Source organism: Rutidosis leptorrhynchoides, chromosome 11 (assembly GCF_046630445.1).
Source record: "Rutidosis leptorrhynchoides isolate AG116_Rl617_1_P2 chromosome 11, CSIRO_AGI_Rlap_v1, whole genome shotgun sequence".
In the NCBI taxonomy this organism is placed as follows: Eukaryota; Viridiplantae; Streptophyta; class Magnoliopsida; order Asterales; family Asteraceae; genus Rutidosis; species Rutidosis leptorrhynchoides.
In genome coordinates this window covers 349,085,210-349,100,317 of record NC_092343.1, presented here as the reverse complement: position 1 = coordinate 349,100,317, position 15,108 = coordinate 349,085,210, and the positions used below count along the sequence as shown (strand labels likewise).

General features: G+C 37.9%; 1 protein-coding gene across 1 annotated transcript; it reads left to right on the top strand.

The window, feature by feature from the left end:
- The first annotated feature begins 4,326 nt into the window (after window positions 1-4,326).
- Window positions 4,327-6,476, top strand: LOC139875839 (uncharacterized). Its single transcript, XM_071863134.1, has 2 exons — window positions 4,327-5,059; window positions 6,199-6,476. Exons 1-2 carry the CDS (start codon window positions 4,327-4,329, stop codon window positions 6,474-6,476), a joined length of 1,011 nt encoding a protein of 336 aa, XP_071719235.1.
- The last annotated feature ends 8,632 nt before the right edge of the window (window positions 6,477-15,108 follow it).

Here is a 15,108-nt window from a genome sequence, read left to right as displayed (position 1 = left end):
TTTTAAAGAGAGGATGATCACCCGTTATCGTCCAAGGAGTGAACTTAAGAAGCCGAAGACTGAGCTTAAGAACTTAAAAATGAAGGGCACCGATTTAGATGCCTATGAGCAAAGGTTCTTCGAATTGACGTTGTTGTGTCCAAATGCTTATGCTGATGAGGACCGTAAGATTGAAGCTTATATCGATGGGTTATCAGAGCAGATTGAGCATGGGGTTGAGTCTAGTGTGCCCCAGACTATTGAAGCTGCTATGTCTATGGCGCATAAGCTTAATATAAGATTTTGAGGAGAAGTAAGAAAGCTGCGACTGATGCTAGTGAGTAAGTTGTTAAAAAGGCTGATAATGGGAAAAAGAAGTGGGATAACAACCGCAACCAGAACCAAAGTCAGCAGAAGAAACAAGATACTCTGGTTCGAATAACCGTAACCAGCGTGTTTGTTCGCGATGTTATAAGGCTCATGATGGTTATTGTACGGTTACTTGTAAAAGGTGTTCTAAGCAGGGACACATTACTAAAAATTGTACGGTGATCATGCCGGATACTGCTACTCCTACTGCAAGTGCTGGTAATAATGGTGGTAACAATGGTGGTAATGGTAATGGGAAGCCGAGAAATGGTGGAAATTAGAAGGTTTGTTATGAATGTGGTAAGCTTGGGCATTTCCGTGATGCCTGCCCCAATAAGAAGACTACTGAGAACGCACGTGGAAGAACATTCAACATTAATGCCAGGGATGCTGAGGAAGATCCAAAACTTGTTACGGGTACGTTCTCGATCAACGATTTATCGGTTTAGGTACTATTTGATTAAGGGGTTGATTTAAGTTTCGTGTCAAGTAAATTTAGTCCAAAGATCAAAACACCGTTAACTCCTTTAGACAGAACTTATGTTTTAGAGGTAGCTAATGGTAAAGTGCTTACTGCTAAGAGTGTGTATCATAAGTGTAACATTAATCTGGCTGATAGAGATTTTGAGGTAGATTTAATACCGATTGATCTAAGCAGTTTTGACGTTGTTATTGGCATAGATTGGTTGTCTGCGAATCGTGCTGAAATAGTGTGTTATGAGAAAGCTGTTCGTATTACTAATGTGGTTGGAGAGCCACTGATGGTTTTTGGGGATAAGAAATGCTGACAGTTGAATCTTATTAGCTGTTTGAAAGTTCTTAAACATCTTCGCAAAGGCTGTCATGCTATTCTAGCCCATGTTGTTGATTCTGATAGAGAAGAGAAGAGCATTGATGATGTTCGTATTGTTAGAGATTTTCCCGAGGTATTTCTCGAAGATTTACCTGGCCTTATGCCGCAACGCGCGGTAGATTTTCAAATCGATCTTGTTCCTGGTGCTGCTCCTGTAGCACGTGCTCCTTATCGACTTGCACCGTTCGAACTTCAAGAATTGTCGCGTCAACTCCGTGAGTTGTTAGACAAGGGTTTTATTCGTCCTAATTCGTCCCCTTGGGGAGCTCCTGTTCTATTTGTTAAAAAGAAAGATGGTTCGTTTCGTTTGTGTATTGATTATCACGAATTGAACAAGCTTACTGTTAAAAACCGTTACCCTCTTCCTAGAATCGATGATCTGTTCGATCAGCTTCAAGGTTCGTCTATTTATTCTAAGATCGATCTTCGTTCCAGTTATCATCAACTGCGTGTTAAAGAATCTGATGTTCCGAAAACCACTTTCCGCACCTGTTATGGTCACTACGAATTCCTTGTTATGCTGTTCGGATTGACAAATGCAGCTGCTGTGTTCGTGGACCTCATGAACCATGTGTGTAGACCCTATCTGGAAAAATTCGTTATTGTTTTCATCGACGACATCCTTATTTACTCCAAGAGTAATGAAGAACACAAAGAACATTTGAAGTTGGTGCTTGATTTATTGAGGAAAGAAGAGTTGTACGCTAAGTTCTCAAAGTGTGCTTTCTGGTTAATAGAAGTTCAATTCCTTGGACATGTTGTTAATAAACAGGGAATACAAGTTGATCCTGCCAAGATTGAGGCAATTAAGAAATGGGAAATTCGGAAGACTCCTACTCAGATTCATCAGTTTCTCGGGCTGGCAGGTTATTATAGAAGGTTCATTCAAGATTTCTCTCGTATAGCAAAACCTCTGACTGCTTTAACGCACAAGGGGAAGAAGTATGAGTGGAAAGATGAACAAGAGACTGCTTTTCAAACTATGAAGAAGAAGTTGACTACCGCTCTGATATTGTCACTACCTGAGGGTAATGACAATTTTGTTATCTATTGTGATGCATCGCGTCAGGGCTTTGGCTGTGTTTTGATGTAGTGAAAGAAAGTTATTGCTTACATGTCACGTCAATTGAAGATCCATGAACAGAATTATACAACCCATGATTTAGAATTGGGAGCTGTTGTGTTTGCACTTAAGATTTGGAGACATTATTTGTATGGGGTCAAAAGTACAGTGTACACTGATCACAAAATTCTTCAACATATTCTTGATCAGAAACAGTTAAATATGAGGCAGCGTAGGTGGGTTGAGATGTTGAATGATTATGATTGCGAACTTTTATATCATCTGGGAAAGGCCAATGTTGTGGCTGATGCGTTAAGTCGTAAAGAGAGGGCTGAACCTCGTAGGTTTAGGGCCTTGAATATGACCATTCGTACAAACCTCGCTAGGAAGATTCTTGAGGCACAACAGGAAGCCTTGAAGGAGGAGAATTTTGTGAACGAGAAAGTCAGAGGCATGGCTAAGAAGTTTGGGGTACGAGCAGATGGTACTAGATACTTTGCGGGACGTCTTTGGGTTCCAAAGTTTGGTGATCTGTGACAACTTGTTTTAGATGAGGCTCATACGTCTAGGTACTTTATTCATCCTGGTTCAGAAAAGATGTATCATGATCTTAAGGAGCTATATTAGTGGCCTAATTTGAAAGCTGATGTGGCTACGTGGCTAAGTGTTTGACCTGTGCTAAGGTTAAAGCTGAACATCAGAAACCATCTGGACTATTAGTGCAACCTGATATTCTTGAGTGGAAGTGGGAAGGTATTACAATGGATTTTATTACGAAATTACCGAGAGTTGTGGGTGGTTATGATACCATTTGGGTGATTGTTGACCGACTCACAAAGTCAGCTCATTTCTTGCCGATTAAGGAAACATATTCGATGGAGAAGCTTACTCATTTGTATTTGAAGGAGATTGTTTCAAGACATGGTGTTCCTGTATCTATTATTTCATACCGAGACAGTCAATTTATATCGAGGTTTTGGCAATCCTTGTAGGAAGCTTTGGGAACTAAGTTAGATATGAGCACCGCTTATCATCCACAGATGGATGGTCAGAGTAAAAGGACCATTCAAACATTGGAAGACATGTTACGAGCGTGTGTTATTGATTTTGTTAATGAGTGGGATAGATATTTGCCGCTAGCTGAATTTTCTTATAATAACAGCTATCATGCAAGTATTAAAGTCGCACTGTTTGAAGCTCTGTATGGTAGAAAGTGTAGGTCTCCTATCTGTTAGAATGAGGTTGGGGATGCTCAATATTAAGACGTGTATATCTTTTCTATATTTAGTATCTTTATGTATTTTTAGAATAGCTATTATCTTGATTTCTTATGAGTTGTAAATAGCTTTGTCACATCCGTAATTCATGGATGACAGTTGTAAATGTTGTACTATATATTGTTTTTGTGTGCAATGAGAAAGATACAGAGAAACCATTTCAATTATATGGTAATCAGAGCATTCATCTCTTCCATAATTTCTTCATCTTCTACAATCCTCTCACCTTAATTATCTTCCTTCAAGCCTCTCACAAACTATTTTTCTTTTTTCTTCCCTACACCTCTATTCACCCATATTATGGCAGAAGGAAAAGAGCTCTCCCTCTCAAACAACTTTGGTGTCTCAAATATTCGTACATTCGTCCCTTTGAATCTCGACCTTGAGGAACTCAATTATGATTCATGGCGAGAACTATTTGAGACCCATTGTATGACTTTTGATCTCATCGGTCATCTAGATGGCTCGAGCAAACCAATCGGTGACGATGACAAAGTATGGAAGAAACCGACTCCCTGGTAAAGCTGTGGATCTATGGAACTCTCGCCAAACCTCTTCTTCAATCGGTTGTCAAACGCCGATTCTCCGAGCATCAACTTTGGGAACATATTGAGAGTTTGTTCCGTAACAATAAGGAAAGCCGTGTTGTTGAACTTCATAATTAACTCCATTCAATTGTCCTCGGTGACAACACCATCACCGAATATTGCCGTCGAATTCAAACCATCGCAGACTTGATCGGAAATATTGACTCTCCGGTGGAAGATAAAACTCTTGTCATGCACATGGTAAACGGTTTGCCCGAAAAATTCGATAACTCTGCTGAAATAATCACTCACCGAGAAAAGTTCTTGACCTTCCTCCAGGCTCGTTCGATGCTTTTGCTAGCAGAGAAACGAATGAATAATCGCAAACCTCCGCTCGCCACTCCTTCACATTCTGACCATAGTTCTAGCCCCACAATTTTGTTCACTGATTCAAACCACAACAGCAATAATGGAACAATTGGTGGAAATAGGAACAACGGCTGCCGGAATAATAACCGGAATAATAACGGGAATCGATATAATAGAGATGGTGGTGGTAGGCGTATTAATGATAACAAAAATAGCAGCGGCGGTAATTCTCGTGGAAACAAAAGAGACGGAGGGAATATTAATCCCTATGGTACTGTTACGTATTTAGCTCCCAATTTTAATTGGGCTCAGCCTCCACCATGGACTTGGAGGCCCAACTACTCACATAATTATTTTAACAGTGGCCTTAATCACATTAATAATTCCAACAGGCAGCAGTACTCTCAGCCCAACACTTCTGGGATTCTTGGACCCAACCCACAAGCCTTCGTTGCTGGAAATTCTTCTGGAATGACGCCTCCATGGTCATGGTTTCCTTCAAAAAATAGTGGAGATGCCACCTCCCTCCCTCATGCATTTAATGCATGTTCACTCCAAGATCCTAATGATGACGGTTGGTACATGGACACCGGAGCTACATCCCATCTTGCCTCGGATCCAGGTAAACTCAGTTCTATTTTTAATAAAAACATTGTTTCATCAGTTATTGTCGGTGACGGTTCCACCATACCTGTATTAACATCTGGTAATGCTACCTTACCCAACCCATATCGACTTTTACACCTCCATAATATTCTTGTTACACCCAATATTGTCAAAAACTTAATTTCTGTTAAACAATTCAACAAAGATAATAAGACTACAATTGAGTTTGAAGATTTTAGTTTTTCTGTGAAGGATGCCCGGACCAGACACACCCTTCTCCGATGTGACAGTGATGGTGACCTTTATCCTGTCACCCCTTCAAAACTATCCAAGATTTCTTTACTTTCAACAAGTCAACCTCTTTGGCATAACCGACTTCGACACCCATGCGATCATATTTTACGTACTTTAGTATCTTGTGGTTTTTTCAATTGTAATAAAGCTCCGGCTAATACTTTATGTAATGCGTGTCAGTTAGGAAAACATATTCGGTTACCTTTTTCTCGTTCTACTTCGATTGTTTCCAAACCATTTGAGATAATACATTCTGATTTATGGACATCACCCATTACTAGCGTAGGAGGTTTTAAATATTATATGTTATTATTAGACCATTATAGGCATTTTTTATGGGTTTATCCCCTTCGAAAGAAATCTGACGTCTACTCAAAATTCCTCCAGTTTCATGCATATGTCCAAAACCACTTTAACACCAAAATCAAAACCTTTCAGTGTGATAATGGGGGAGAATACGACAACACCTCCTTTCATGAACTCTTTGCCACTCACGGTATTGAATTTCGCTTCTCATGTCCATACACCTCCCAATAAAATGGGATGTCAGAATGCATGATCCGCACCATCAATAACTGCATCCGCTCGCTACTTTTTCACGCCCGCATACCTCCCGAATATTGGGTTGAGGCTCTTCATATGGCCACACATCTCTTTAACATCCTACCCTCTATATCCATCTCAAATGACATCCTTTCACCCGTCTTTTTAACAAAAACCCTAAATTCTCTCATCTTCATGTGTTTGGATATTTATGCTATCCACACCTCCACACCACTCACAAACTCGCAAAACGCTCCACCCCATGCATCTTTCTTGGTTACCCATCCAATCATCGCGGGTATCGATGCCTTGACTTAGAATCTAAAAAGATTATAATATCTCGTCATGTCACCTTTGATGAGACTACCTTCCCTTTTGGTTCCATGCAACCTAAATCTTCTCCCTCATATTCCTTCCTCGATATCCCTGGTGAGTTTCAACCTAACCCTCATCATCATCGCGAACCTCCAATCACTACCTCCAATTCCGCATCCTCAGACTTACCCTTGTCTCCTCCACCTTTGCCTTCTTCCAATATCGAAGCCCCTCCTCCTTCTACTCCGACTGGTCCGGTCCCCTCTTCCTCCACCACCTAGAACCAACATCCCATGCTCACACGTGCTAAAACCGGAATTTCTAAACCCATCTCTCGCATGAACTTATATGTTACTACCCCACCCGACATCCCCAAATCGCACATCCAAGCCCTTAATGACCCTAACTGGAAACAGGCAATGATCGATGAATATAATGCTTTGATTAAGAATGGTACTTGGGTTTTGGTTCCGGGATCTTTAGGAGTCAATATTGTTAGATCTATGTGGTTGTTTAAATGTAAGTTATGCTCTGATGGGTCTTTAGACAGGTTTAAAGCTCGCTTGGTGGCTAATGGGAAAAGTCAAAGACCTGGTATCGATTGTGGTGAGACTTTTAGTCCAGTGGTTAAACCCGCGACTATTCGGACTGTTTTGAGTCTCTCTGTTTCTCGGAATTGGCCTATCCATCAACTTGATGTCAAGAATGCATTTTTACATGGTGATCTGTCCGAGACTGATTATATGCACCAGCCTCCGGGTTTTCGGGATTCATGTAACCCTGATTATGTTTGTCGTCTTCGCAAATCTCTGTATGGACTCAAACAGGCACCTCGAGCTTGGTTTTACCGATTTACTCAGTATGCTTTACAGTTTGGGTTTACTCACAGTCGATGTGATAGCTCACTTTTTATTTACAGACAGGGGACTAATGTAGCCTATTTATTACTCTATGTTGATGACATTATTCTCACTGCTTCCTCCTCGCCTCTTCTAAGACAGATTATTTCTTCACTTGGCAAAGAATTTGCCATGACTGATATCGGACCACTTGATTATTTTTTGGGGATTTCCGCCACTCGTACTTCACAAGGCATGTTTTTATCTCAACGGAAATATGTACTTGATATTTTGGATCGGGCTGATATGTCTAATTGTAAGCCTTGCAACACTCCTGTTGATACACAATCCAAACTTGGACCCAATGGGCCCCCAGTCGCAGATCCAACTCTATATCACAGTCTAGCAGGTGCTCTACAATATTTGACCTTTACCCGGCCTGACATTACATATGCAGTTCAACAGTTGTGTTTGTTTATGCATGACCCACGAGAACCTCACTTCAGTGCCCTTAAACGTGTATTACGTTATGTTAGTGGGACTATTGATAATGGACTTCAGATTTTTCCGTCCTCCACCACAAAACTCATTGCCTACTCAGACACAGATTGGGGAGGTTATCCTAACACTCGCCGCTCTACATCTAGGTATTATGTTTTTTTTGGGTGACAATCTCTTATCCTGGTCTTCTAAAACACAAGCAACCGTGTCTCACTCCAGTACCGAAGCTGAATATCGCGCAGTTGCAAATTCTGTTGCTGAGACTTGTTGGATACGCAACCTTCTTCGCGAACTTCACTCACCTCTCTCTCATGCTACTTTGGTCTATTGTGATAATGTGAGTGCAGTTTACCTTTCCACCAATCCGGTCCAACATCAATGCACGAAACACATTGAGATCGACATCTATTTCATTCGTGATAAGGTTGCTAGAGGTGACATTCGTGTTCTGCACGTCCCTACCTCTTCTCAGTATGCTGATATCTTTACTAAGGGACTACCTACTCGGTTATTTACGGAGTTTAAATCCAGTTTGAACGTACGTTCCTTACCTCCCGTTCCAACTGCGGGGGCATATTAAGACGTGTATATCTTTTCTATATTTTGTATCTTTATGTATTTTTAGAATAGCTATTATCTTGATTTCTTATGAGTTGTAAATAGCTTTGTCACATCCGTAATTCATGGATGACAGTTGTAAATGTTGTACTATATATTGTTTTTGTGTGCAATGAGAAAGATACAGAGAAACCATTTCAATTATACTCACAGGCCCAGAAATTATTCATGAGACTACCGAGAAGATCGTACAGATTAAAGAAAGATTGAGAACCGCTAGAAGTCGGCAAAAGAGTTATGCCGATAAGAGAAGGAAGGATATAGAATTTCAAGTTAGTGACCGTGTTAGGTTGAAGGTATCACCTTGGAAAGGTGTGGTACATTTTGGTAAAAGGGGAGAGTTGAATCCTCGTTTTGTTGGACCGTTTGAGATTACAGAGAGAGTTGGACCCGTGGCTTATCGTTTGAAATTGCTACAAGAACTCAGTGCTATTCATGACGTTTTTTATGTATCGAATTTGAAAAAATGTTTGCCGAGGCCGATGAGACCATTCCTCTTGAGGAGCTTCATGTTGATAAACAACTCCACTTTATTGAGGAACCTGTTGAAATTATGGATCGAGAGGTTAAGACACTCAAGCAGAGTAGAATTCCTATCGTCCGAGTAAGATGGAATGTCAAACGCAGTCCCGAGTTCACTTGGGAACGTAAAGTTCAGATGAGGTAGAAGTACCCGTATTTGTTCTCAGATGTCGAGTCAACCCCTTCATCTGCTTAAATTTCAGGACGAAATTTCCGTAACTGGAAGGTACTGTCACGACCCTACTTTTTCCATTATCTTTTACCATTTATTATTTAACGTCCGTTAATTGTTATTCGCGCCATGTAATTTCTATGAACTATATTATTATTTTAGTAATAATATATTAATTATGATGTGTTATGTGAATATTTGTATTCATATTTTAAATTGTACGTTTCTACGTGTCATGGATTTCTATCCGGCGAATCTTTTAGGTTTTCAAACCAATGGTCAAACTTTTGAGATTTTTAAATCCAAATTATTTTAAAATTTGATATTTTAATGTCATATGATTATATATAGTGTTTATATATTTTATTCGTCGCGTATTTGTTGTCTTTCCGAATATTTAATCGCGTAGTAGCGTTTTCGCGTTTTGGGTTTCATTCGAGCGTTCGGGCCACAAGTAACTTACCAAATCACAAAAGTAGGCCAATGGGTCCCACCCCCATGACAATTTCGGCCGAATCCCTTAGAGGGGGGGGGGGAGCCTTGCCTTTGTTTTTCCCATTTTTCACTTTTCATTTTTCATTTCACCATAACCAAGTTTTCTATTTTCTCTCAAGTTTTCTCCCCTTTCTCTTTTCTCCTTTGGCTACCGAATACCAAACCCAACATCATCATCATCATCATCATCATCAACCAAAAACTAGCTTGGATCAATTGATTGTTCACATAATCGGGTTCCTCATCTCGTTCTCTACGCGTCTACATAAATCAATTATTGATTAGGGTATAAACCCTAACCCTAACTTTTTGATCTTTCCTTTATTTGACTGAGTTTAATATTTAATATGATAGTATAGTGCTTGTATGTTATTTGAAATGTCCCGTTCTTATTGATTAAAAACGTTCCATATTAATTGATTTCGTTGCGAGGTTTTGACCTCTATATGAGACGTTTTTCAAAGACTGCATTCATTTTAAAACAAACCATTACCTTTATTTCATCAATAAAGGTTTAAAAAGCTTTACGTAGATTATCAAATAATGATAATCTAAAATATCCTGTTTAGACACGACCATTACATAATGGTTTACAATACAAATATGTTACAACAAAATAAGTTTCTTGAATGCAGTTTTTACACAATATCATACAAGCATGGACTCCGAATCTCGTCCTTATTTAAATATGCGACAGCGGAAGCTCTTAATAATCACCTGAGAATAAACATGCTTAAAACGTCAACAAAAATGTTGGTGAGTTATAGGTTTAACCTATATATATCAAATCATAATAATAGACCACAAGATTTCATATTTCAATACACATCCCATACATAGAGATAAAAATCATTCATATGGTGAACACCTGGTAACCGACATTATCAAGATGCATATATAAGAATATCCCCATCATTCCGGGACACCCTTCGGATATGATATAAATTTCGAAGTACTAAAGCATCCGGTACTTTGGATGGGGTTTGTTAGGCCCAATAGATCTATCTTTAGGATTCGCGTCAATTAGGGTGTCTGTTCCCTAATTCTTAGATTACCAGACTTAATAAAAAGGGGCATATTAGATTTCGATAATTCAACCATAGAATGTAGTTTCACTTACTTGTGTCTATTTTGTAAATCATTTATAAAACCTGCATGTATTCTCATCCCAAAAATATTAGATTTTAAAAGTGGGACTATAACTCACTTTCACAGATTTTTACTTCGTCGGGAAGTAAGACTTGGCCACTGGTTGATTCACAAACCTATAACAATATATACATATATATCAAAGTATGTTCAAAATATATTTACAACACTTTTAATATATTTTGATGTTTTAAGTTTATTAAGTCAGTTGTCCTCATTAGTAACCTACAACTAGTTGTCCACAGTTAGATGTACAGAAATAAATCGATAAATATTATCTTGAATCAATCCACGACCCAGTGTATACGTATCTCAGTATTGATCACAACTCAAACTATATATATTTTGGAATCAACCTCAACCCTGTATAGCTAACTCCAACATTCACATATAGAGTGTCTATGGTTGTTCCGAAATATATATAGATGTGTCGACATGATAGGTCAAAACATTGTATACGTGTCTATGGTATCTCAAGATTACATAATATACAATACAAGTTGATTAAGTTATGGTTGGAATAGATTTGTTACCAATTTTCACGTAGCTAAAATGAGAAAAATTATCCAATCTTGTTTTACCCATAACTTCTTCATTTTAAATCCGTTTTGAGTGAATCAAATTATTATGGTTTCATATTGAACTTTATTTTATGAATCTAAACAGAAAAAGTATAGGTTTATAGTCAGAAAAATAAGTTACAAGTCATTTTTGTAAAGGTAGTCATTTCAGTCGAAAGAACGACGTCTAGATGACCATTTTAGAAAACATACTTCCACTTTGAGTTTAACCATAATTTTTGGATATAGTTTCATGTTCATAATAAAAATCATTTTCTCAGAATAACAACTTTTAAATCAAAGTTTATCATAGTTTTTAATTAACTAACCCAAAACAGCCCGCGGTGTTACTACGACGGCGTAAATCCGATTTTACGGTGTTTTTCGTGTTTCCAGGTTTTAAATCATTAAGTTAGCATATCATATAGATATAGAACATGTGTTTAGTTGATTTTAAAAGTCAAGTTAGAAGGATTAACTTTTGTTTGCGAACAAGTTTAGAATTAACTAAACTATGTTCTAGTGATTACAAGTTTAAACCTTCGAATAAGATAGCTTTATATGTATGAATCGAATGATGTTATGAACATCATTACTACCTTAAGTTCCTTGGATAAACCTACTGGAAAAGAGAAAAATGGATCTAGCTTCAACGGATCCTTGGATGGCTAGAAGTTCTTGAAGCAGAATCATGACACGAAAACAAGTTCAAGTAAGATCATCACTTGAAATAAGATTGTTATAGTTATAGAAATTGAACCAAAGTTTGAATATGATTATTACCTTGTATTAGAATGATAACCTACTGTAAGAAATAAAGATTTCTTGAGGTTGGATGATCACCTTACAAGATTGGAAGTGAGCTAGCAAACTTGAAAGTATTCTTGATTTTATGTAACTAGAACTTGTAGAATATATGAAGAACACTTAGAACTTGAAGATAGAACTTGAGAGAGATCAATTAGATGAAGAAAATTGAAGAATGAAAGTGTTTGTAGATGTTTTTGGTCGTTGGTGTATGGATTAGATATAAAGGATATGTAATTTTGTTTTCATGTAAATAAGTCATGAATGATTACTCATATTTTTGTAATTTTATGAGATATTTCATGCTAGTTGCCAAATGATGGTTCCCACATGTGTTAGGTGACTCACATGGGCTGCTAAGAACTGATAATTGGAGTGTATATACCAATAGTACATACATCTAAAAGCTGTGTATTGTACGAGTACGAATACGGGTGCATACGAGTAGAATTGTTGGTGAAACTGAACGAGGATGTAATTGTAAGCATTTTTTTAAGTAGAAGTATTTTGATAAGTGTATTGAAGTCTTTCAAAAGTGTATAAATACATATTAAAACACTACATGTATATACATTTTAACTAAGTCGTTAAGTCATCGTTAGTCGTTACATGTAAGTGTTGTTTTGAAACCTATAGGTTAACGATCTTGTTAAATGTTGTTAACCCAATGTTTATAATATCAAATGAGATTTTAAATTATTATATTATCATGATATTATCATGTATGATTATCTCTTAATATGATATATATACATTAAATGTCTTTACAACGATAATCGTTACATATATGTCTCGTTTAAAAATCATTAAGTTAGTAGTCTTGTTTTTACATATGTAGTTCATTGTTAATATACTTAATGATATGTTTACTTATCATAGTATCATGTTAACTATATATATATCCATATATATGTCATCATATAGTTTTTACAAGTTTTAACGTTCGTGAATCACCGGTCAACTTGGGTGGTCAATTGTCTATATGAAACCTATTTCAATTAATCAAGTCTTAACAAGTTTGATTGCTTAACATGTTGGAAACATTTAATCATGTAAATATCAATCTCAATTAATATATATAAACATGGAAAAGTTCGGGTCACTACAGTACCTACCCGTTAAATAAATTTCGTCCCGAAATTTTAAGCTGTTGAAGGTGTTGACGAATCTTCTGGAAATAGATGCGGGTATTTCTTATTCATCTAGATCTTCACGCTCCCAGGTGAACTCGGGTCCTCTAGAGCATTCCATCGAACCTTAACAATTGGTATCTTGTTTTGCTTAAGTCTTTTAACCTCACGATCCATTATTTCGACGGGTTCTTCGATGAATTGAAGTTTTTCGTTGATTTGGATTTCATCTAATGGAATAGTGAGATCTTCTTTAGCAAAACATTTCTTCAAATTCGAGACGTGGAAAGTGTTATGTACAGCCGCGAGTTGTTGAGGTAACTCAAGTCGGTAAGCTACTGGTCCGACACGATAATAATCTTGAATGGTCCAATATACCTTGGATTTAATTTCCCTCGTTTACCAAATCGAACAACGCCTTTCCAAGGTGTAACTTTAAGCATGACCATCTCTCCAATTTCAAATTCTATATCTTTTCTTTTAATGTCAGCGTAGCTCTTTTGTCGACTTTGGGCGGTTTTCAACCGTTGTTGAATTTGGATGATCTTCTCGGTAGTTTCTTGTATAATCTCCGGACCCGTAATCTGTCTATCCCCCACTTCACTCCAACAAATCGGAGACCTGCACTTTCTACCATAAAATGCTTCAAACGGCGCCATCTCAATGCTTGAATGGTAGCTGTTGTTGTAGGAAAATTCTGCTAACGGTAGATGTCGATCCCAACTGTTTCCGAAATTAATAACACATGCTCGTAGCATGTCTTCAAGCGTTTGTATCGTCCTTTCGCTCTGCCCATCAGTTTGTGGATGATAGGCAGTACTCATGTCTAGACGAGTTCCTAATGCTTGCTGTAATGTCTGCCAGAATCTTGAAATAAATCTGCCATCCCTATCAGAGATAATAGAGATTGGTATTCCATGTCTGGAGACGACTTCCTTCAAATACAGTCGTGCTAACTTCTCCATCTTGTCATCTTCTCTTATTGGCAGGAAATGTGCTGATTTGGTGAGACGATCAACTATTACCCAAATAGTATCAAAATCACTTGCAGTCCTTGGCAATTTAGTGATGAAATCCATGGTAATGTTTTCCCATTTCCATTCCGGGATTTCTGGTTGTTGAAGTAGACCTGATGGTTTCTGATGCTCAGCTTTGACCTTAGAACACGTCAAACATTCTCCTACGTATTTAGCAACATCGGCTTTCATACCCGGCTACCAAAAATGTTTCTTGAGATCCTTGTACATCTTCCCCATTCCAGGATGTATTGAGTATCTGGTTTTATGAGCTTCTCTAAGTACCATTTCTCTCATATCTCCAAATTTTGGTACCCAAATTCTTTCAGCCCTATACCGGGTTCCGTCTTCCCGAATATTAAGATGCTTCTCCGATCCTTTGGGTATTTCATCCTTTAAATTTCCCTCTTTTAAAACTCCTTGTTGCGCCTCCTTTATTTGAGTAGTAAGGTTAGTGTGAATCATTATATTCATAGATTTTACTCGAATGGGTTCTCTGTCCTTTCTGCTCAAGGCGTCGGCTACCACATTTGCCTTCCCCGGGTGGTAACGAATCTCAAAGTCGTAATCATTCAATAATTCAATCCACCTACGCTGCCTCATATTCAGTTGTTTCTGATTAAATATGTGTTGAAGACTTTTGTGGTCGGTATATATAATACTTTTGACCCCATATAAGTAGTGCCTCCAAGTCTTTAATGCAAAAACAACCGCGCCTAATTCCAAATCATGCGTCGTATAATTTTGTTCGTGAATCTTCAATTGTCTAGACGCATAAGCAATCACCTTCGTTCGTTGCATTAATACACAACCGAGACCTTGCTTTGATGCGTCACAATAAATCACAAAATCATCATTCCCTTCAGGCAATGACAATATAGGTGCCGTAGTTAGCTTTTTCTTCAATAACTGAAACACTTTCTCTTGTTCATCATTCCATTCAAATTTCTTCCCTTTATGCGTTAATGCAGTCAAGGGTTTTGCTATTCTGGAAAAGTCTTGGATGAACCTTCTGTAGTAACCAGCTAGTCCTAAAAACTGGCGTATGTGTTTCGGAGTTTTCGGGGTTTCCCACTTTTCAACAGTTTCTATCTTTGCCGGATC